Here is a 25,242-nt window from a genome sequence, read left to right as displayed (position 1 = left end):
TGTCTTCAGCTTCCCTCCGAGGTTGCTGCAGAGACTGTTTTCCTCTGAAGGATCTTTGCCCTGTTTCTTCCATGGTGAATAAATGGAGCATGTCCTGAAGAGAAGGACTGACATGGACACATAAGGTAAAGCAAGTGGAAGTCTGTGACTGATATGGGGGGCTGGCCAGGAGGATGCACATTTGGACCCACATTCTGGGAGGAAAGTGTATTAGTGTCTGGCACAGAGCAGGACAGAGATGAGCTGGTGAGTAGTTTGAACATGGCTGTGACCGACACAAACGAGCAAGAGATGCATGCTTTTGGAACACAACTCTGATCAAGGCAGGTGCAGGGAGGATGTGTTTTGACAGTGTATGTGAGCAGGCACAGCAAAGAAGGAATATTTGCGGACATCTATGACTGAGATAGGACACAGTGAGTGATTGTGTTTGAAACATGAGTGAGACAAACCAGGCACAGTAAGGGGATATATGGGGGACAACAGAGACTATGAAGCCAGGGTGACTATGAAGCCGGGAAGAGGGAGTGCTAGGAAATAAAAAGATCCCTTCAAGGAGGATCTCTGGAGGAGAACCCCCAGTAAACAAGGGAGCCCTCCTGTCCCCTGCCACCTGCTGGAATCCTGGAGGAAAAGCCCGATGGGCATGGGGTGCCTGCACCAATGGATGGAACGCTGGGTGAAGAGAATACCGGGTGCAGTCAGGCACAGGCAGCAGCTTAGGACCTGCTCTTGGAGGGATGGCTGTCTTCAGGGTCACTGCCCCAGGGGCCTAAGTGTCACTGGGCTGAGCAGTCACCAAAGGAGAAGTTGTTGGGGGGTGGGAATGACTCTCCCATTGGCCACCACACTCCACTGCATCCCTAGAGAGGGGAGAAGATCACAGAACCTCAGAGTTGGAATGGACAGATAGGCTGGTGAAAGAGCCCACCCACTGTAGGAAAGCCCCTTGTGCCATGCAAATGGGTAGTTGTTTAGCTCCTGTTTAGGAATCTCCTGACCGGCCAGGCCATATTATTTTTGAGCAACTTTAGTTATTGGCAAGAGCTTATTAATGTTCTGCCAAAATCAGCCTTCCTACAGCTTCTACCCTGTGGAACTACTATGCCCTCCAGGCCCACTCAAAATTCTTCCCTCCACTAATTATATCCTCCAAGTTTTCTCTTCTCCAGGCTACACATTTCCATTTTCTTTAATAGTTCATTATATATTATGGTTTCCAGATTATTGCCCATAATGGGCACTGTCCTCTAAACACAATCCTTATTATAATTATCTCTCTTGAAATATAGTACCAGGAAAGAGCCCAAATTTACACAGTGAGCCTGATTTATGTCACATACTTTTCATCATCAATTTAGTTTACTTCTATGAATGCAGTCAACATTAAGTTCATTTCTGACAATGGTTATATGCTATTGGCTTATATGTTAAACTCATTGCCAACTTTTATCTTTTTGATACAAACAGCTGTCAATTCTTGTGGTTCTTTATTACATTGGTGCAGTTTATTTTTATTTATTTATTCACTCATTCATTCATTTAGCCAAAATATAGGACATGTGTCTCAGTTTCATTTCATTTCATTTTATTGATTTGGTATCATTTTAGTCAATTGAGAACATTCTAAATCATAACAATTTCAACATTCAAGATAGGATTATTTAGCACTGACTCAAGCTAGACTTTAAGGATTCTACCAACACATAGGAAGATCAGATAATCTATTGCTACCTAGATTTTTCAGTTTAGTATCATCTGCTTCTTAGATCTTCAATCTTCAGTCAAGAGAAAAAACTACTGATTGAACAGGGCTAAACCAGAGAATTGTGGTACCCCACCACAGATTGCCTTCCCAGCAGACAGGTAACAATCCGTGTGCCTGAGAATGGACACACCCATGGAAGGTTTTGTGTAATGCATTGCTGAAATGTCTCTGTCAAGCAGTAAATCTGTCCTAGTAGATAATGAAATTAGTTGGCATGAATTATTATTATTTTTTTTTTTTTGCTGTACGCGGGCCTCTCACTGCTGTGGCCTCTCCCGTTGCGGAGCACAGGCTCCGGACACACAGGCTCCGCGGCCATGGCTCGCGGGCCCAGCCGCTCCGCGGCATGTGGGATCCTCCGGGACCGGGGCACGAACCCGTATCCCCTGCATCGGCAGGCGGACTCTCAGCCACTGCGCCACCAGGGAAGCCCGGCATGAATTATTTTTAATGAAACAACACTGACTCTTGCATACAAATCATTTGTATAATGACTGTCTTTGAATTTTGATAAGGTCTATTTCAAGCTATGAGTCTATAGTTTCTGCAGTCTAGCTTTAATCTTTCTTTAAGAACTGGGACAATATTTACTGGTCTCCAGGCTGCCATCATATCCTGAGTCCACAAAAGAGCTCCAGTCAGAGGTCTTATCAACCAGTTCCTTTAATCCCGTGAGAAATAATACATCTTGGCTCAGAGACAGTTAAAAGTTTTCCGTCAATCCCAGGCAGCAACTTTTTCCCTGTGATGTTCTCTTCTTTCCAGTTGCAAGATTATTCTTACTAAAGCAGAATATGCAAGATTTCATCCCTAAATAATGAGAGCTATTTCTGGGTTTTCTACTTGCTCTAAACATACCTTTTGATTCATCTTTGGTTATACATTCCTTCTGCCAGATTTTCCACATGGCATTCTTCAAGTATAAGCTCTCTAGAAAACTCAAGATGTGGCCTAATGTCTTTACATATGCCCCACATTTTAATCTGTTTTATTCACTGAACATATCTATTAAAAGAATGAATGAATAGGAAGGAAGAAAGGAAGGAGAGAAGGAAGGAAGGAAGGGAGGAAGGAAGAGAGGGAGGGAGGGAGAAAGGAAGGGTTTCTCATTTCTCACTGGCCAAATTCTCTTTGTATCATACTTATTATTATCATTATTAGCAACAATAAAAACCACCACTCATTAGGGCAGCACCCGTGTGCAAGGCACTGGGCTAAGTGTGTTATGTGCATTAATTCATGTATTTTAAACCCATTTAACAGACAAGGAAACTGAGTTTCAGTTTAAATAATTTGCCCAAATTTACTCAGTTAATAAATGGCAGAATCAGACTTACATTCCAGTCATTTTTGATTCCAAAGTCTGGGCTCTGAATTGTCCTGATACACTGTCATTCATCATCTTGAGAGAACAACCACTAAGTCCAGTGTTCAGGTTCTGCTGCCTCTAGCATCTTCTTGTCCCACTACGATGGACTCAGGGTAAAAGGAATATGTACATGGGTGTATATTATATCTATTTTTCCCGTGGGAAGCCTACAGTATGATGTGTCTCCTCCTCTTACTGAAACACAATGTAACTGGGACGTTAACGTGGGACTCTTTCCTGCTAACCCCTCTTACCCACTAAAGGAACATCTTTGCCAAGAGGTGTATATATTTTCTGTGATTCAGAACCAGGGAGACTAGGTGGAAAAGGAAAAAGAACCTGCAGAGTCAGGAGGAACGTAGCGAGAGCAGAGGAAGGGACTAAGTGAATAAACATAATGAAGAATGAGGAGAGAGGATGGAAGACAAAGCAGGAAGACCTGGGCTAAAGTGAAGCATTGAATTAGGTAAGTGGAAGGCTCCAGAGCAGCTGGGAATCAAGGAGGAGGCTCTTTGAAAAGTGTTTCCAAAATGTTATATTGGTTCTCTCATATAATCCTTCCAAATAGTCAAATAAAGACTGAGATTTCTGCAGAATTGCTATTGGGTGCCTGGTACCACTCTTTTTACTCAGACAACATCAATATAGCCCTTGCCAAGGACAGAAGTCATGAATAAAGGAAAATGGCCCAGCCTCTTAACTCCATGGAGGACTCACAACCAACTCCCTTTAAGTAGGGAAAAAGGAGACTTGAGAATAATGCTAGGGTGATCTTGTATCCTGGTTGTCCTGTGTCAGTCTCAGTTTACACTCCTGTACTAATCTAATTGTTCACAGTTAACAGTTTAATATCATCTGCCTTTTAGGTCTTCATTCAGGATAAAAAGTCATGGTGCAATATGCTGCACCCCAAGAGACCTCAACCCATACAATGAATCACACTCAGGAGGCATGGCTTTAACACTCAGTGAGCCCCTTTCACTTTCAACCGCAAGGCCACCCTACTAACTCAGCAATGTGAACAATAAACCAGAAGACAGGAACTTGGATTCCAATGCCTTTTTAGCCTCCATCAAGGCATGCCCCTGAGGACTCAGTCCCTTTCCTGTGCCTCATTTCCCTCGTTGTTTAAACAAGGAGGATTATCTATAAGATCCCTTGCAGCTCTGACATTCTGGTTCTATGAGGAGCAGAGATGGTGGGTGACAAATACAGACCTTCTTATTGGGTACCAGCTGTGTGTGGGACTGTTCTCCAAAGCTGTGGGTAATTGCTTCAAATTTGGCTTTAATATTCTATTGTTAGTATCTGATACTTTATATTCTGTGTGGAGGGAAGAGGTTTCGCTGGAAACAGGGAGGATAATTTTTGGATTTGTATTAAAGAATCTGAAAGACCTCAATTTCTGAATCTGTGAAGTTACACTGCAAAGCTGTTAAATATATCTCATTAGGATAGGATAGGGGGGGCCTGAGATGCCACAACTTAAAATGCAGTGAGACCACAACTGTCCTTCCTTAAACATATGCTTGATCAGAAACACTGGCAGAGCCGCTCAAAATTTCTGATGCAAAACATCATTAAAAAAGAATCTCTGATATCTTAACAGACTTAAGATGCAGCTTCTTGTTTCAATAGTTTTAGTAAAATCCTCTACAATTTATGAAGTATTTTTGTATCATTTTCCACATTTAATCTTCAACACAAACCTGTAAGGAAGGAAACTAGGTACAATGTAGGGGCATGGATTGATTGCTAGGTAACAGTGGATCTAGTGCTATAAATCAGGTGTTCTGCCTCCCAAATCAGGAATTCTGTCCATTGGGAAACATGGAAGTCATTTGTACAGTGGGAAGAGTTTTGTGATGAAGTTTAATATTAACCGTTGATGAAATAGAGTTACAATTCCCTTTGTTCCAGAAGAAGAGGGAGGAGGAGGAGGAGGAGGAAAAAGAGGAAAAGATGAGAGAGATGACTAGCTAAGTCATCTTTCAAAAAATTTTTCAGAGACTATGTGCATCAGAATTATCTTGGGTACTTATGGCAAATACAGATTCCCAGGATCCACATCAGACCTCTGACAAGAGGGGGGGAGTTGGGGGGGGGCAGAAATCTGCATTTTTAAAAAGTGCTCTCACATAATTCTTAGGCACATGGGAGTATAAGATTCCCTGAGGAGGTGAATGTCCAGTTATTCTACTCACACCTGAGGCACAGTTTAGCACTGGACACAGGGGGCAGTAAGAGAAAGGACAAGTGAGTGGGAAGGGCCAGAGCTAGCAGTATGAGACATTCAGCGATTCTGCACAAGGGATCAGAAAGGAAGCATTGACATGCATGCAAAGAGTCCATTTTAGCAAAGTGGACAAGGGGTATTTGTTGACTTTTATGACACTGATGATGAAATGAGAACAGACTTGGTGATGAATCATGAAAACGAGGTGGCAAAAAATGTAAAGAGATGCACAAAGCAATATTTTTTAAGGTGTTTTTCATGTGAGGAAAAAAAACAGAATGCTTGGTTACAATTAGCTGATAAAAACTAATTGAACTGTTTATAAACGGTAAGCACATAAACTTGTACTAATTTATCAGTAAATTCAATGGCTCAAAAGGTGATGGCCTAGGCCAGTTTCTTCATTTGTGTTTAGATCACTATCAACCAGAACAGAATATTGACTCTGGAAGATCCAGTATTTCTCAAACATGGGATGTTTTCCACAGGTGATATGCAAAACAAAGAGGCACAATGTTAAACAATCTGAATCACAGTAAGGAGATCCAATACTTCTTTCACTCATTCTGCTCATTTCAAAGAGACATACTCAGTTTGGCCCCACTCTGACTTTAACAATTCTCTACTACCTAATAAAATGGAGAGCAGGCCTTTGACTCAGAGACTTTGGCAAACAATATTATTAAATTTTAATAGTAAAAAAGTTATGCAAATAATAATAATTTGTTTTGTTTTCATTGTATTTAATTTTAAAATCATCTTCTCTATATGATTTTTCACTTAAGGTCATAATAGAGAGTTTCATTTACAAACAGATTTATTTAAATTAAAAATGTATTTAAAGATAAACAGTAAATAAATAATAGCATGGGCAGAATGTTGATATGGGCGAAAATTGTGAAAATAGCAGGCAAATGACAAAAAAATCCTATCAGATGAGAAAACTTAATTGCAGGGAGCACAGTGTCTTGACAAGGACATAAAGCAATGCATCCTCAGGGTGGGAACTCTGGGATCTTTCTATTATTTTGTGCTGCTTCCAGAAAGAACCCCAGATAGCTAAATTTGCACACTTTGGAATGCCTAACCTTGTAGCTCTGGACAAAACATATTCTCAGGGGTTCTTTAATTCCACCACCAGCCTCAGATACGTCCATGTTTCAACATGCTGAAGCGCAAGATCAAGTCAGTACGCATGGCTTATTCTAATCCGAATGCACCTCTATTTCTCAATGTGCACATGTAATTAAGGTCAAACCAATTTCCTTGTGAGGCTTTTTTCCACTGTTTACCACAGTTCCTAAAGGACAAATAAAAGACTGGAACTTTGAGTCTGAGGGATCAGACCGTCTGCCTGCTTCTTCTGCTGAACTATTTTGATATGACAGAACCTAAAAATATGTAGGAGAAAATGCCTTAAAAGTATGGATCCGTGATAATATCAGCCAATATTAATTGAGCGTTTATTATGTGTCAGTGATTGTGCTAAACTAATCATGGATTATCTCATATAATTTTCACAACAATCCTATCACATAGGTTTCATTATTTACGGCTCAAGTTGTGTGGAATGAGGCGTAGTAACTTGCCCAAGTCAAATCATCTAGGGAGAGGTGGAGCCACCAGCTGAACCAGGCAAATCCAACTCAAGAGTCTTATTGTACCAGCTTCACTAAATGTGCACCTTCACTGAACAGGCACCCTCGACTCTTAGACACTGCAGGTAGGAAATGTCCTGCTCTCGAGAAGCTGTCCAGGTGAGCAGAGGGTGTTTGAAGTGCATAAAATTACTTAAGATCCCACAGGATGAGCTGAGCCTCCAAGAAAAAAGAGAAGCAGGTGTGAGAGCCCAGAGGAGGAAGTGGTTAGCTCCAATATTCGGGGGGTAGGGATCAGGAAAGTTGAGAGAGCTCATATTGGAACTGTGCCTCAAGGAATGAGTAGGCTTGTGCCAGGCAGGAAAGTGAGAAAGAGCATTTGAGACAGCAGAAGTAATCCAGAGGCTGGAGAATTCACTATTTATCTAAGGAAAACTGATCAATCTTGCACGCTTATTGCACAGGGAGTTAGGTCGGGGGAGAGTTGAGGGAAATGAGTTGGAAAACCAGACTGGGTCAGGCAAGAAGGGCTTTATATGCCCTTCACTACCTGCCCTGCAAGTCACACTATATTGCTCAAGGCTATTCTATTACAGCTCAATCCAGCTGGCATTTACAGTTTAAAATCCCACATGTCTGAATGGCCTTAACATCCTCTTAAATGATACACATGAAATAGCTTCTCTCTCTATAGTTATATTATACACATAGTCCCAAAAGAAAACCAGAGGCAAAAAAATTATCATTTGCAACCCAGCCAATGTCTTGCCTTGGATAATAATAATAAGTTACCCCTCATTGGGAGGAGAGACAGACAACTACCTACTAGATAAGTTGTAGAAGAGATCACTGCATTGGTTGGGATATTTGACCAGATCACTTCTGAAGCCCTTTGCATGTCTAAGAATCAAAAGTTCCGCATTATTTCAAGAGTTTTTAATTAACTAGCAAGGAGCCTATAGCTTAGTGGTTAACAGCAAGGGCTCTGAAATTAGGTGAACATGTGTTAGAATCCTGGCCCACCACTCACCAGCTATAGGACAGTAGCCAAGTTATTTAATCTCTCTGAGTCGCAATTTCCCCATCAGTAAAATGGGGATTTTAATACCTGCTCCATGGATTATATTAAGGATTCCATGAGATGACACATGTAATGCACTTAGCGCAATGGCCGGCATATAAAACCAGTGTTCAGTAAATGGTAGATACTAAGATGACAATAATAAGGATGGTGACATCTGGACCAAGAAACCAAGTTATTCGTAGGCAACTAGTTATTATAATGACAATCACACACACACACACACACACACACACACACTCCTTTCCCCAAAGTCAGAAACTCTAAGCAGGCAATAAAAATTCACAAATAGAAGAAAAATTCCATTATACCAGCCAGCAAAGGAAATAAAAGTTTGAAAAGAATAAAAGGAACATGAGTAGGCACCAAATATATTTGTTTGTCAGGTTTACCAAAATATAGATTCATCCATTTCTTAGAGAACAAAAAGCTCTCCAAGGACAATTCTAACTGTGAAACATTTCCAAGAATCTTGTAAAAAATGAGAATAAGAAAATAATTCAGAAATCACTTTGTAAAAAGCAGGTTCTTGGCTCTTTGGTTGAATATAACCCAGAGCACACTCAGATATTTGTTTATATAACCAGAAGCCATCCACCAGGTTTCCTTGCTCAAGGATTGGAGATGATTTCACAGCATTTCTTGGAGCACAGAAGCTAGAACTTTCTGGCTCACTCCCTTCCCCACAGTTCCCCTATCCTTGAAGTTGAAGTAATTTTCCTTCTCCTTCTGAACTTATTGCTCAGGAACTATCCTGTACGTTATGAGGAGGATATTAGGGTGATTTTGACCCCAAACCATTTCCCCTCAGACCCAGTTCTGACAATGAACCAGTGTTCCAGAAAAAGAAGCCTTGTCTTCCCAACCTAGTGTTCCTGCTTTTTTGCCTAAGATGATGATTATGATAAGGAGAACACATATATCAATAAGTTCCTTATCCCAGGCTCTATATGTACAGTATCTCACACCAGCCTCGTAACAGTGTTATGAGGCAAGAATCACCTTTACTTCCACTTTTGCACAGGAAGAAACCAAGGCAGCAAGAGGTCAAGTAACTTGCCCAGGATCACGCAGGTTCAAAGTGGCAGGACCTGAGTTCAGACTGAGGTCCATCAAATGCCAAGTCCTATGCTTTTAGCCATAACACTAAGCTGCTTCATCAGTACTCTGATTTCCTCTAGATTGGGACCCTGCCTTACTACCTTAAGACCAGAGAAGTCCAGGTCTTAACTGTTCCCATGTGAAAAAGGAAGAACATGAAAACCAGGTTGAGGGGATCTTTCTTTAATCTCAGTCCTTCTCCTTACAAATCTTTAAACAGCAATTCCTTTCATATTAAAGCCTCAAAGAACAGAAATTTATCTGGATAGGTGGATATGACAACATTTTTCTCAAACAGGATCTCAGGAATAAAATCAACTGCTTAACCACTAAGCAGGCATCTATAGAACCCAGGAATGGATTCCTCCCTTAGATGTGTCTAAATTTCCTACTAGCCAGATTGCTAGAAGAATCATAAAGGAAAAGAGAATGGTCCCTGCAATTGACAATATCACCTCTGGCACATCTCTTCCCACTGGTAACCTTTCCAGAAGGTCTCCAGCTTCAACCAAACAAAGTGCTACACTGGCTAAAGGAGGTTTTGCTCTCTCTTGTGTTTAACTACACTGTGGGAGGACTTGCGTGGTTCTGTAACTCACACAATCACAAAGAAAGGGTCTGAGAATATCTCCTTTGACCTCCCACCCCTTCCTTGGCCATGTTGACAAATGATCAGTCAATGCTTCCAGTGACTGATGGTCCATCAACACTTCTAAGTGACTGGTGAGCATCCAGTTTTCTCCTTCTACTTTATTAGGAACATCTTAGTAAGAGGATCCATTCCATTTTGTGCTGGAACATGCATTCTTAAAACTTCAGTCCTTTGCACCTACCTCTTTCCCTTGAGGCCATGTAGAACAAATCGGATCCCTCTTTCCCAAAACAGCCTTCAGAGATATTAAAAACAACGCTCATGACCTGAATCTTCTTTGAGTCCTAAACTCATCATCCCCCATTCTTTACATTGTTCTTCACATGTCATGAATTCAGCAAAGAAAATCATGATGTTTATCCTCTCCTGGAGACACTCTAATTTGTCGACACCCAGAATAAGAAGGAGCTTTACCATTTCTATGGGCCAGGGTCAGGTATCATTACAGTGTGGACTAAGCACACATTTACACAGGGATATGGTTTCCTAGTAGGTCTCTTAAGTGTGCTTTGGAGGCAATTCCTTCCTGAACAGCTGCTCCGACTAAATTGGCAGGACTGTGTCTCTGGCACAGGTGCATGCTGTAAGGGAACAAGCTCACAGAGCCTGCCTCGGAGAAAGGGCTTATCTGCAAGGTTACTACTGGCACTCTAACCACGGACATTCAGGGCCCTTCCTCTCAGAAATAATCGCCTTTTACAGGGTTTTTTCCCCCCTTGTCTTGTCTTGGGAGTGGATGTGGGTTAAGAGGAGCCAAAGGATGCAGAGGCTGCGCTGTAGTAGGCAGAGAAAAGCACACACAACTCCTGGCATTGTTCAAAGACCTCTCCTGCCGTCCCCTGGCAGAGGTAAGGAGGTTCTTTGTTGAAAATCCCAGAGGATTGGTTTAGAGCAGGGCTTTTCAACCACAGATTTATTTTGAAATTTGGGACCAGACAATTCTCTGGCGAGGGTTGTCCCATGCATTCTTGAATGTTTAGTAGCATCTCTGGTCTCTGTCCACTGGATGCCAGTAGCATCCACCAGTTGTGAAAAGCAAAAATGCCTTCAGGCATTGCTAAATGTCCCCGGTAAACAAAACTGTCCCCAATTGAGAACTACCAGTTTAAATCCAGACTATCTCAATAGTTTAAGACATGGAGCTAGACCTAAACTTGAAGCATTATCTATGTGAACTTTCTCACTTTATTGGTGCTGAGAGAAATGACAGCAATCAGTAAGGAATTAGAAGACAGCCTTCCTGCTCTTTCCAGTACACTGATGGTTCTCAATCCTGCTGTACATTAGAGCTCCTAAAACATACGCATTTCTGGTCCCCAACCAGACCAATTAAAATAGGATTTCTACATGTGGAACCCAGGAGCTCCCAGGTGGCTCTAGTGTGCAGCCAGGGTCAAGGGTCAGAGCCCCACATCACACTGCCTCTATTCTTGACCTCTGATAAACCACCTTGAGCACCACTGGAGCTGGGTGTGGTTTGGGGTTTGCCCTGAAGTGTGACATGCACAGTGGGCACCAATCTCAGAGGGCTGGTACATGGAACCCTAACACCCTAGCCCCAAGAGCACCTGCAGAGCCAAAGGGGGAAAACAAATAAACACAGACTGTAACCAACTTGTTCGACAAGTTAGCATGTTTTATGTTGGATCAAAGAAATGCCTCCAGGTAATTTAAAAGCCAGAAGGCATATTCAAAATAACAGTCCCAACTGTTCAGCACAGGGCATGATGTACCCAGGAAACAGGTTTTGTCTCATGTTTAAACAATTATTTATAAACAGTGTGATTAATTTAATTTCATTCATTTCTGGCTTTTCTTCTAACAGAGGGAGCTCTGTGTTCCTTGTTTAAGGAGCAGTGTTTAGAACACAGAGATTTCTATCGACTCATTTCTTAAGAAATGCTTATCAGGAGGCTGAGAAAATAACTGGAGAAGTTGTTTGTTTTAACCAAGATATGAACAATGTTATATCTACAATTAATAATAACAACAGTTACAGCGGCTTCCGTGCATGGAGCACTTGCTGGGTAACAGAAGCTGGGCTCAGCTCTGCACATACGTTATCATATTTAACCTTAACAAAAGCCCTAGGAGATGGGTTCTAATATTATTCCCATTTTACAGGTGAGGAAACAGAGGCCTAGAGATGTCTGGTCACATGCTGAAGATTATATAGATAGTAAATGACAGATCTCAGACAGGACTGACGTCCAGGTGTCACAGGCTCCAGCCCCTACAGCCATTATGCGACATTGGGTCCGATGCCCCTTGGTTTACTTACCAAAGTTCACCTTCCTCTGAGTCAGAGACAGTGGAAAGGATGATGTTTTAGGCCTCAGCACTTTAGTCCAGCAGTGGGCATCCTGCAGGGCAGCTTAAGCCACTTGATTACCAAACTTTTGCAAGTACACTTTGCAAACAGCACTAACTTTTCTAACCCTGAGTATTTGATGAGGCAAGTGGAGCTCTTCTGATGTTATTCTCACTGTGTTCCTGGTGTGATCTCAACAAGAGCAATGTTTTGTGAGAGCTGCTTCAGGTTGGGATTGGGGAAGGACTGAGGACAGGGCCAGCTTCATGGTTGTGTGACCAAAGCAGTCGCACACGAACCTAGAGCTTGGTGTAATGTTCTGCTTGTCCTCATCTTGGAATTATCAATAACTTTATCTTTGAACTTGTGATCTCTGAGGGACAATGAAGCATGCATGTGAGCAGAGATGACACGTGCAATATGAGTGTACACCATAGTTCCTTGCTGCCTCTCACGTTAGTGATGCCCTGTGAGCACAGAATTCTGGTAGACCAACCATACATAAAGAGTTACTAAGACTCAAAGCAAACACAACGTGAAAACATAATGTATATAAAGCATTTTCCTTCTCCCATCGTCTTTCTGTCAGCAGCTTCTGTAACATGCTTACCTTGTATTTGCTGAGTCTTGCTGAATTCCCACAGATCATGGGTCCACTACAATTCTGCACTCATGTTTCCTATCAACACATCTATGACTGAGTAAGCAGATGGCTGGTGGCCCTGAGAGCCCATGTTTTCCATTTGAACCAGAACTTGCCAGATGCAGAAAGGAGGCAGTGATTTTCTAAGAAAAAGGAACCATCAAGGAACCCTACCATGTCTTTTCCACATGCACTGCCTTCCTCTATTAGCCAAGCACTTATGTTGAAAATACTGACATAGAAAGAAAGGATATGATAGAGCAAATCATGGTTCTTTTCTCTTTAGTCCTTCTTCACTCCTCAGTAAGCTGAAGGGAGAATGTTAGTAGAATGTGTGTGTATCAAGAAGTGAAATAAAAACAGTTGCGTTAGTTTTGTGCACTGTCTGGTAAAAATAAAATACATAAGCATGTCTGAACTACAAAATACAATTTGTGTAATCTGTATAATTTTGGTGACTCCACATACAGGTTAAATGCTCTTATTTTTGCATTTAAAACTGTCAGTGCACAATATAAAGACAGATGGTAAATTTTCTGCTAATACTTTAAAATTGCATTTTGTTTTTCTACTAGAGAAAAGGTAAATAGCAAATAAAATACATATGACAAGTTGAGAGAAAGACTGAGGAGGAAAGAAAAAAGATTTCCATTTTAATACTTTTAACAGAAATGCGTTCCTGCCCTTTGAACCAGGGGCCCCACATTTTCATTTTGCGTTGGGGCTGTGAATTATGCAGCCATCCCTGGGGGAGACTGGGGGAGAGAAGGCAAGGTCATGCTCACCCAGCCTTGGTTTACCCAGATTAAGTCTGCTTTGGCTCAAAACAATGAGGCAAATGTTGAATCCAACTGTAGCCTCCAAAGTTCAAGGTAAAGGCCAAAAAATGGCTTTTAAATGTCAAACAGCTTTCCAACATTAGCAGAAACCTCTAAGGATCCAAAGTAAATCAAACCTAAATTATTTCCTCATCCATGGGTAATCTTCCAATCTACTAGGTGAAAACCTTTATTTAAATGGGGAATTCTGATGGGGTGAATTAGAAAGTTGGCAAGTGTCTACACAGTGGAAAAACAAAAAACTATTCCAGTTAAGGAATTAACAAAAAAAATTTTTTTAAGTGGTGAAAATTTATTTGAGTATACACTGTCCATGTGAACAATAGGGTCTAGATAGGGTCTGATAAGGGCATCCATCCATTCATTCAGCAAATGTATTAACTGATCAATGTGCTACATACACCCTGGGGGAACTTTTGGGAATAAAATGGATGTTATCTGCCCTCAGGGACTGACAGTCTGACTGGGAGATAGATAATAAAGAAGTAAATAAGACATGAATACAATTATAAATTCTGATAACAAGAGGCAATAATGACCTGAAAGAATTTTTTTTCCTTCTACTGTTTTTTTGGGGAACCTCATTCTCTTTGCCTCTTTCTTACTTTCACTTTTTCCCTATCTTCATATTTTTCTTTATTGATTCCACATATAAATCTGAATATACTAATCTTATGCATGGAAATGTCCAAGACTTAATATAGCTCATCCACTAGAATCAGTTTATTTATTATTAAGCTCTGGTAGATAACAGGAGTTAATATAAGTATGAGGGAAAATATACATTGTTTCCTTCGAGAGAGATGGTTCAAATTGCTTTAGAGCTGTTTTGTCCATTGGAACTTTTTACGATAAATGAAATAGTCTACATTTGTACTGTCTAATCCAGTAGCCACTTACAACATGTAACTACTGAGCTCTTCGAATGTGGCTAGTGGTTACCCTATTGGACAGGGCAGGTCTAGAGACCTCCAGGTCAATGGAAAACCTTTTCATCGGGGGATTGAGGGTGGAGAATGGAGGATGACAGCCAAGAGCCAAGGTAGATATGTAAGAAGTTCTTTGGGAAGTGCTTGAAGAAATGTTCAGCCTTCTTAGGAATCAGGTGAGTGACCTAAGTCTGAGCAAGATCTAAACTTGGAGAACCAGGGAAGATACTGAAGCCTGGCATGAGCAGAGAAACCCATCCACAAAGCTAAACTTTGCATGCAAACTCTGCTTGTGTTACCTAACTTATAAATAGTCTGCTCTTACAACATACTTATCTCTCCCATGAGGACAGAGCTTTGCAGTTAGGAAAGCAATTGCACATCTATTATCTTGTTTGATTTTCACAGTGAGGTAGTGAGATAGGCAGGATAGGAATTATTCACCCAAGAAGCCAAAACTGGAATCCTCAGTGGATTTCACGTAGAGAAAAATCTCCGTCTAAAGTTACTGTCAGCACCCTGAGTCCCTACTCTGCCATGGATCCTCAGAGCTAATCAGCATAGAGACAGCTAAATAGAAGAGAAGCTAGGCCAGGGAAGAAGGAACAGAAGCATTCCTTCACTCCCTTGTCAAGTCTCATGATGTTCCAGGTACTTTACTAGGCTCAGAGGATACAGCAGTGAACAAGACTGGCAAAATCCTTGGCATTTATCCAATGAACAAAGAACTCCAGAATCAAATCCCTATTTAACCCCAAATCAAATCAATATGGCTTATTCCTATCACCTGTCACCCACGTGACTCTGTGTAGTCACAGTCTATATGTTCACACTATGCCTCCCAAGTAGGGAGTATCACTTGGCTTGAAGAATGACTGAGCTGAGGCCAGGCTTCCAAAGGAATTTCTCCCATATTTTACTGGTTAACATCAGATAAAATTATCATGTTTCTTCCTTCTGTCATTTGGATTTTGTACACACAATGTTGAACAGCAGAGATGACAAGGCATCCTTATCTTATTCCTGACTTGAGTAGGAAAGCAGCCAATGTTTTCTCATTAGGGTATTTCTTCCTTTCTCTGTTGTTATGTTTGATGTGAGTTTCCTAGAGTGGCAAAAGTAACTTCTATGAGACTAAGGGAGATGTTGGCAGATGGGGAAAACACAGTTATAGAATCAGGTTAAAGATGTGACAAGGAGAGAGACGCTGGCTCCAAATTCACTAAGAATCAGTTCATACACAGAATGAATCTGTTAGAATCCATTGCCCACATGCTTGCATTATGCCTCTTTCTTATATATGTGTGCATACGAATTAAAATAGCCCCAAGAAACATTTTTATGACAATAATTCATGTTTGGAAGCTATTTTTTAAAAAGACTATGTAGCCGGGACTTCCCTGGTGGCACAGTGGTTAAGAATCCACCTGCCAATGCAGGGGACACGGGTTCGAGCCCTGGTCCAGGAAGATCCCACATGCCGTGGAGCAACTAAGCCCGTGTGCCGCAACTACTGAGCCTGCACTCTAGAGGCCACAAGCCACAACTACTGAGCCCGCGTGCCACAACTACTGAAGCCCGCACACCTAAAGCCCACGCTCCGCAACAAGAGAAGCCACTGCAATGAGAAGCCTGTGCACCGCATGAAGAATGGCTCCAGCTCGCCGCAACTAGAGAAAGCCCGCGCATAGCAACAAAGACCCAACGCAGCCAAAAATTAATTAATTAATTAAAAAAAAAGAAAAACAGACTATGTAATGTACATATTTATAGGACAAACTATTTCATCAGCCAGCCAAATGGTATCTTCACTTCTATTTTGATTGTGGGCTGGATATTCCCAAAGAAGACAATTATCCAACAGAAAACAACCAAACACAACTGCAGACATCTCTGCTACTGTGTGTAATTAGTACAATCTGAGTGATCAAAGTCCTCTAAAAATGTCTTGCAAGAGCATATTTTATTTCACTGGCTACCCAACTGCTTGTTTAATAATAAAATGTCATGTAAGTCAAAGGGCTATGAGGATAGAGCCAAGCATGGGAAACTTACTATTCTAAACCACTGAGGCCAGACTAGCTCATTTTTAATTCAACCTGGAAAAGTACAATTCCATTCTCTCAAAAAGATTTTAAGAGAAAAAAGTTCATAGTCTCATAGTGCTGCCATGAACTGGCTTTCCTCAATGTGAGTCTTGGGTTGTAGACTAAGTCCTCTATACTTTTTAGAGCCTCAGGGAAGATTAAAAAAAAAACAGATAATTTTCAATTTTGAGCATGTGAATCCTTCATAAACCTGAAGATAATCATGAAGATATTTCATCAGCAAAAATGTACTGATCATTTGATTATATACTATTTTGCAGATACTGTGTGAGGGGCTATATGGTACATGGAGAAAAGAAAGCCATAGTTTCTACCCTCAAGGAATAATTGGCCTTATAGGAGTCAAATAAGGAACTCTATAATCAAAAGCAGCACAAACACCATGAAAGAGAGTACTGTAAACAGGCCACTGCCATTCAGAAGAAGTAGAAAAGAACAAATGATCCAATTGAAAAAATGTGAAAAGGGTGATTTCTATAGTAGAGTTTAGTCTCTATCCTGAGGTGAGCTTGTATTAAATTGATTATTTCTTTGAATAGTCAACGTGTACCCAGGGACAGGACTCAATCTGAGCTTACTAAGAATAGAGCCATCTGATCTAACCTTAGTTCCTTTTTAGAAAAGATATTGAAAAATGCCTGGATTTGAACAAGTTACTAATCTTCAAGGTTTGCAGACAAGATAGAGAAATATAAGCAGGATGGTAGAGTTGACGGATTGATAAATATTTCACCAAATTTATCCAAAGAGTCAAGATAAGCATGAGAAGTGGTAACCCTATTCCTAACTCTTAAGTGGGCTGGACAAAACTGAACTCTGGAATCAGAAAGACCTACGTCTGAATTCCAGCTTCATCATTTACTACTTGTGTGAGTTTGGGCCAGTTACTTACCCTCTCTAAACCTTGGTTTTCTCATCTTTAAAATGACGATAATTATAATACCAAATTCTTTGAGTGTTGTAAAAATTAAATGCAATGATGCATTCAGAGTTCTTAAATACAGTAACTGGCACAGTCTTTTCTGGAATTATGTTAGGAATCATAATCACTATTATTAATATGGAAGGAGGTCTCTGGTGGCCTGCCCAGTACTTTGTCAACAGATGCCTTGGATGAGGAAATTGAAGGCACACTTATCAAGTTCCAAATTTTATATATGCAGCTATAAACTTGTTCAGGCATCATCTTACATTTCTGTGATTTATATTTTGCTCCTATGGTTGAATTTTATATTTATTTCAATTTAACTCCATATTTCCAATATTGGCTGATTGGTTCTCCTTTCTAAAATCTTTAAGTCTGCCTTCTAACATGTTAGTTTCCTATCAGAACTACAAAAAAGTGTCTGGATTTAGTAACATGGTAGATGATAGCTCTACTTATGGAGATAGGGCAGACTCAGGAAATTTGCAGTTGGGGTATAAGATATAGAAGGATTCTGTTTTGGATGCATGAAATTTGATATTCCAAAGAAGCACATAACTGGGGTTGTCAAGGAAGCAAATTGGATCTTGTGGTCTGGAGTTTAGAGGGCAGCTATGACCTGGAGATATTAATAGGGTTGACAGCATGACAATTGTATTTAAAGCTATGGATGGTTAAATCACACCAAGTGAGAATGTAGTTTGAGGAGAGTATCAGGAACCAAGCCCTGAAGAACTCCAACATTGAGAGGCCAGATAGAGAAGGAAGAACCTGTTAAGGATTCTAAGAAAGAGTTGCTAGTGAGTTAGGAGGAAAACCAGACAAGTATGGTGTTTAGGAAAATTAATGTGGAAAATTTTTCAAGAAGGAAGTGAGCCAACTGTAAGAGGTCAAATAAGAATAGTTTTTTCAAAATTTGAAACTTCTATAAGACAAAAGTTAACCAAAGTTCAAAACCAAGCAGAAGATGGGAGGATGTATTTGAAGGTTATATAACAAAGGATTAATATTTGGAATATAATAAAGAGCATCCAGAAATTAATCAGAAAAATAGAACAATGTTGTCAGATAAAGTACCAAACATATGAAGGTGCAGTCAATAACTAATTTAAAAGAGGCTCAATCTATCAAATCATCTGGGAAATGCAAATTAAACAAAAGAGCATATTTTAAATTAGTATATTAATAAAAGATGCTTAGTATCCAGTGTTGGTGAGGGGAAGGAGTAGCAGATACTCTCACACCCTGCTGATGAAAATGCAAAGCACTATGGTGCTCTGGGAGGTCAATTTCGTGGTAAGCATAACATTTTTAAATGCACATACATGTCACTAGTGCAATTTCACTTTTGGTAGTTATCTGAGAGAAATAATGGCATATGCACAAAGAAATGTGTTCCAGGGCATTAAAAATAGTACAGTTTGTAACAGCAAAAGATTGGAGACACCTACATATCTACTAATGGGAAATAATTAAATAAAATTTAATATGTATTTTTAGTACAGAAGATTATGGAACAGTTAAATAGAATGAGTTAGATTTATATGTTCTGAGGTGGGATGATCTCTAAAATACATTGTTAATGGATAAAAAGCAAGGTGCAGAAAAGTACACACAGAACGGCTCTATTTATGTAAAATGAAGGGAGAAAAACCTATGAATTTGCATGTTTTTATGAATGTTGTAAATGCACTGAAAAGATTACCAGACTAGTGGTTATTCTTGTCTCTGAGGCTAGGGGTAGGATTAGCAGGATAAAAGCTGATCTTACTTTCCATTGTTTTGGTTTTATATTTCATGAACTCATGTGAATTTGTTGATGTCCTACTTGTGGGACTTTTAAGAAAAACACACATTTTCCTTAGATTGTGTTAAGTTAAAACAGTTGATCTGGAGAATTAATTTTAGGGTTTGTTAATTTACCCATGAAGCAACATATTGGGTTATTTGTTATGTAGCAGGAAATAAAACAGGCAGGATTCCTGTCCTTGCAAGGCTTACACTCTAGTGGATTCAAGTTTCAAATAGTTTTCTCTTCTATGTATAGGCCACCCCCACTCTTATAAGATTCCTCACCCCCAGAGAAAAACACCTCAGACCAACTTTCTGTACTTCTCATGACCTCAGGAAGAAATAAATGTAAGGAATAAAGCGTGAAGAATATACACATAAGCCATCTCTAAACTGCCATCTCTGCTTAACAATCATGCTGCAGATTTCCAAAAGCAGCAGGGATAAAATAATATAGTATTAGTAAAATAGGTTTCTTGGGATGCCCTAGAAACCCTAAATTCTTTCTATGACTGTTTCTACGGGAAAAGGCACCAGTTCTAAACAACTGACTTAGTAAATGCACTGCTGGAGCATACTCTGTAAGTAGTCGGCAGCCTGTACTCAGGCAACTGCTGAGCTTAAATAGCTAAAAACTTGCTGGCACCCGCACAGAAGTTCTTGTACACACACTTTACTGTTGGATCCTTTCTATGACACTGACAAAGGCACGATAATTAAGAAAGAATGACAGCCTATAGGAGTATCCTTTGAGGCCTTTCCACCAGCTGGAATCTCAACATCATACTAGGCTTTAGCTACAAGCCTGCCCACACTGGTAGCAGAAAACTGAATTCATGCTTCTGAGCAGTCTTTGAGGCAACGCATTGATATTTCATAGCAATTCCTATTTTTTCCTTCTTTTCTTACACATGCAGATGAAAAGTCCCCAGTTTTCAGCTGCCAGAACAGCTAAATATTGTCATCATCAGAGAAATTAAATGCTTGTCTCAAAGAAGGAACTGCTCTTTGGAAATTCCTGTGCATCTCAGGGCAAAGGAAAAAACTGTCGTTGACAATTCATCTTTGCTACAGGATGAATGTATTTATCACACATAGCTTTCCACAGCTGAGAACAACTCTAAGCCAGGGTAGCAAGAAAATTCTCAGTTTGGAAAGAGGCATCATGCCTGGTCACTGAACTTCAAAGTTACTCCCACCTCCGTCAACCTATGTGACCTTGGGTAAACCACCTGACATTTCCACACTCTTTCATATTCCACTTCCTTCCTCATGCTGTTCTCTCTGTCTGGAATGCCTTCCTTGACATCTCCTCCAAGTCTCAAATTCTTATAAAATGCTGTTCTGTGACGTTTTCCCTGATTCCCTTAACCAGATCAGCTTCTTTCCTACTCATATCCCCACTCTACATTGTCCATACTTCCAATGTATCATATCACATAGCATTACTATTGCATAGTTATCATTCTATTTATTTTAGTTTAGTTTATCATGCTATTTTATGGCCATCTTAGGGTATCAGGTTATATGATACTATTCACATTAGTAGTATTATGAGCACTTACTATGTATCAGGCCCTATATGAATACATTATCCCTGTCATAAAAGCCCTATAAGATGGGTATCATTATTATTACCATTTTTTACAGTTGAAGAAAATAAAAATCAAAAGGGATTATACAAATGATTAGCAGTGGTACTGAGAGTCAAAATAAAGACTATTTTACCATGCTTTTAATCACTACCCTAAAATACTACCTATAAGTAGGAGTAGATACTATTTACTAAGTTCTTACTATGTGTCAGACTCTGTACTATGTGCTCTACATATATTAGCTAATTTGACCCTCAAAAAAGCCTGTGATGTAGAAATCATGATTATGATTTTCATTTTTTTAAGGAATTTAAGGTTCAGAATGTTTAAATGACTTCCCCAAATCAAAGAACTATGGACGCTGGATTTGAATGTAGGTCATTCACCCCCAGTGCCTGAGCCCTTACCCACTACTCTATTCCATTAACGGATGGTAGAATTTTTTTTTTTTTTAAACTTTGAAAGTACTGCACAAGTTTTCAAGAATAATCTATCTGGAAACAGAAAACTGGAAAGTTACCTCTTCTGAGGGCTTGCAAATGAGCAAAATCTAACAAGCCCTGAAGCACTCACCTTAGCACATGTGTGGATCCATTAATGGTTGTGGTTGAACAGGGGACAGTCTGGCCCAGAATGGAAGGTCTTCGGTAGCGTTCATTGTCACAGCAGAGGATGATGAGGAAGGCATGTCTAAAAGACTTATTCAAGAAGGCGTAGAGAAAGGGGTTCAACCCAGAATTGATGTAGCCAAGCCAGAGGAAAGCGGTCCACACCTGCCCAGGGACAGTGTAGTCTACGAATGGATCCACAATATTGGTGACAAAGAATGGAGCCCAGCAGAGGCAGAAGCAACCCATGATGATGCACAGGGTCTTGGCTGCTTTGGTCTCTGTCCTCATGCGATGAGTGCTATGTTGGTCTGCTGGCTGGGGCCTGCCCTCTGAGGGGGCTCCTGCCCGTTGTAACATCTGGATCTGGTGGGCATGCCCCTTAGCTGTGACATAGATGCGATAATAGGCCAGCACCATGAGGAGAAATGGGATGTAGAATGCCACCACAGAGCAGGTGATGGCATAGGGCTTGTTGACCATGAAGATGCAGTACGTAGAGTTAGAGTTCTTGTTGAACTTCCTTTTTTCTATCTGAGAGTTAGAGAGAGGAAATGAGGAAGGAAGGGAGAAAGGGAAGGAAAAAGTGAACAGGAAAAAGCAGGAGGGGAATGAGAAAAATTGTAAGAAAAGGAAAAGGATAAAAAAGAAGAGAAAAGGAGGGTTTGGAAGGTAGAAAGAAGGGGAGAAGAATAGTGAAGGAAAGGGAGGGATGAATAAAAGAAAAAGGTGAAGGGAAAGGAAATAAAAAAGAAGGTTTATCAGCAAAGCTTTTCTTTTTCTTCTAATAAGCCTATAGCACATAGAACCATGATGGCAGAAAAGGAATATACTTTTGGCTGCTTTGGGTATTCTTATATCTCAGCATTTCCCATATAAAATTTAGAATCAGCTTATCAATTTCCATAAAAATCTTTTAGAATTTTGATTAGAGTTAGAATAGAATGACTGAGGAAAAATAACATTTTTTCAATGTTAAGTCTTCCAATTCACAAACATGATAATTCTTTCCCTTTACCTAAGTCTTTTAGAATTTCAGTAATATTTTACATTTTTGTGTAAATGTCTTACATATCTTTTGTTAGATTAATCCTAAGTATTTCTATTTTTATTCTATTGCAAATAGTACTACATTAAAATTCTTATTCCTAATTGTCTGTTGCTAATACACAGAACTCTGAAAATTTTTTGTATATGGGCTATGTATCCAGGAACTTTGTTAAATTAGTAACTAATATTTCATATTTATTTATTTATTTATTTATTAATATTTCATCTTTAGATTCTTCTGAATTTTTTCCATGAATACTCATGTGATCTGAAAATAATGGCAATTTCACTTCTTCCTTTCCAGTCTTAATACCATTTTCCTTGCATATTGAACTTGATAAGACCAACAGTACAATACTGAATAAAAGGGGTAATAGTGGACACCATTGTTACAGTCGCAGTTTCAGGAGAGGAGTTTTCAATATTTTACTATTAAGTATGACACTTGCTGTAAGTTTTTTGTCAATGCACTCTATTTGAGAAAGTTCCCTTCTATTCTTAGTTTGATGAACTTATATATTCACCAAATGTAAAACAGTTAGTGGGAAGCAGTCGCATAGCACAGGGAGATCAGCTCAGTGCTTTGTGACCACCTAGAGGGGTGGGATAGGGAGGGTGGGAGGGAGATGCAAGAGGGAGGAGATATGGGGATATATGTATATGTACAGCTGATTCACTTTGGTATAAAGCAGAGACTAACACACCATTGTAAAGCAATTATACTCCAATAAAGATGTTAAAAAAAGAATAAATAAAATTTCTGTGTCTACTTACACATTCATCATCATGAAAAAAAATTATGATTGTATATTGAATTTTGTCAATGCATTTTTGGCAGTAATGAGATGATCATGTGGGTTTTCCCTTCTTTCTTTTATTCACATAGTGAATTACACTGATTGTGTTAAATTCCTGGCATAAACCTCATTTGTATTGGATACTGTGACATACTAGATCCCTCTTAAGAACTGAAAGACTTTTTTTCCATCTATAAACTCTGCCTGCTGACAGGTCTTAGTTACCAGCCTTCTCTAGAAATAGTCCTTGGCTGAAGAGAGCTGTGTAACCCAATGACTCTTCCCTTCCTGAGGTCAGCATGCATGCAGTGTGAATATACACATGAATAGAGATATGTATCATATATATTTTGATACATAACACACTATTTCATTCATTGTGTACACATTTAGTATCTTGTCCTATAGTATTGATATATTGTAAGGTTATAGTATATCCTCCTATTGAATTGACATTTTTAATCATGACAAAATCTCTTTTTATTTAAGTATTACTTGCCTTAAGTCACAGGAATCTAACTCTATATTCCACCTAGGAACAAAGATTCATGATTTGCTAATTCAGTATTCGCAGCAACTTTATAGACCCTAATTACCATGAATAACAAGGATCAACTGTACATGTGTTATGAACATCTGGGTTATGCTAGTTTCTCTCTAGGCAGATTCAATGTGCAAATGAGTAAAAAGATATGAAATGCAATTATAATACCATGGAGCAAATACTAGGCATGTTAACAGTAAGCAGATGCCCCATTCAGTTACATGAAGTAAACAGGGGATGCTTCTATCTCACTCTCACAAATGAACAAAATTCCCTAGGTTATTCCCCTTGAAAATTCTACAACAGAAGGTAAGGGTGCTGTACCCTTGTTACAAGCTTTGATTCACAGAAGATTATGCTTCCAAAGGCTTCTCCATTAGGGATTAAGTTTAGCACAAACGTAAGAAGATAGACTCCGGAGTCCAGTAAGCCTGGGCTTACATATAGTCACCACCACTCCCTACCAATGTGACTTAACCTCTCTGACCCTCAGTTTCCTGAGGACAATGACAGGATTTACATATACCATTATTGTGAGGCCTGAGCGAGATAATAATGATTAAATTAACATGGGGCTAGGCGCACAGTAAGTGTTCAACATTTGTTGGCCATTATAATTATTATTCTACTGGTTATTGGAAATTTGAATTTCATTTCCCCCAAGAATGAAAAAAATGAAAGTTTGAAAGAAGAGGGATAGGATTTAAGAAAATATCCATACAGTCTCCCTTGTACGGATCCCCTTTCACTTCTCCACTCCTCTGTGCCCAGCATTTCTTTCAGAGGCCCAAGGAACTCTTGTTCTGACATACCACATGCAAATCCTGGCCCAGCCTTGGTTTGGATATCCTTTCCTGGACAAAGAATAAGGCAAGATTAGGGGCTAGGAATGGGATGGAGAGAGGAAGGGGCAGCTCCTACACTGACTGGTCCTCTTGGGCCAGAGCTCACTCTCAATCTCTCCTCCCCATTCCCCTCCCTACCACAACACGGTCCTGGGATCCATTTTAAAGTGATTGCCTGACAACTTCCTTAGGGAATATATATACCTGCTAATGGATCCAGACCATAGCTTTTGATCTTCGTTACAAGTTTGATATTAAAAACATAGTATGTCAGAGCTGGAAACTCTTCATGAGCATCTAGATAGGGCTTGGCAGATGCCTGGCACCTGTGCCACGTGCTGTTCTCCTGCACCACTGGAAGACACTGTTCCCACTGAGGACCCATGAATTTTCTCATCACAACCCTTCAGGAAGTGGGTCAGGGACGGAGCTGAGCTCAGGGTCCAGTTCTC

At 39.9% G+C, this 25,242-nt stretch overlaps 1 protein-coding gene across 1 annotated transcript in view; it reads right to left on the bottom strand.

The window, feature by feature from the left end:
• Nucleotides 1-682: 682 nt before the first annotated feature.
• HTR4 (5-hydroxytryptamine receptor 4) overlaps nt 683-25,242 on the bottom strand; it is a 149,365-nt gene continuing 124,805 nt past the window's right edge. Inside the window, exons 6-8 of the mRNA XM_082623089.1 lie at nt 24,758-24,799; nt 21,520-22,088; nt 683-863 (exon numbers count right to left, since the gene is read on the bottom strand). Coding sequence (XP_082479215.1) covers nt 773-863; nt 21,520-22,088; nt 24,758-24,799 — 702 coding nt within the window. The 3' untranslated portion in view covers nt 683-772. The remainder of the gene's footprint in view (nt 864-21,519; nt 22,089-24,757; nt 24,800-25,242) is intronic.

The sequence above is a fragment of the Mesoplodon mirus genome (genome assembly GCF_964341445.2).
Source record: "Mesoplodon mirus genome assembly, chromosome: 5".
Classification (NCBI taxonomy): Eukaryota; Metazoa; Chordata; class Mammalia; order Artiodactyla; family Ziphiidae; genus Mesoplodon; species Mesoplodon mirus.
Note: the sequence above shows the minus strand (reverse complement) of the source record. Positions and strands in the feature narration are given on the sequence as shown.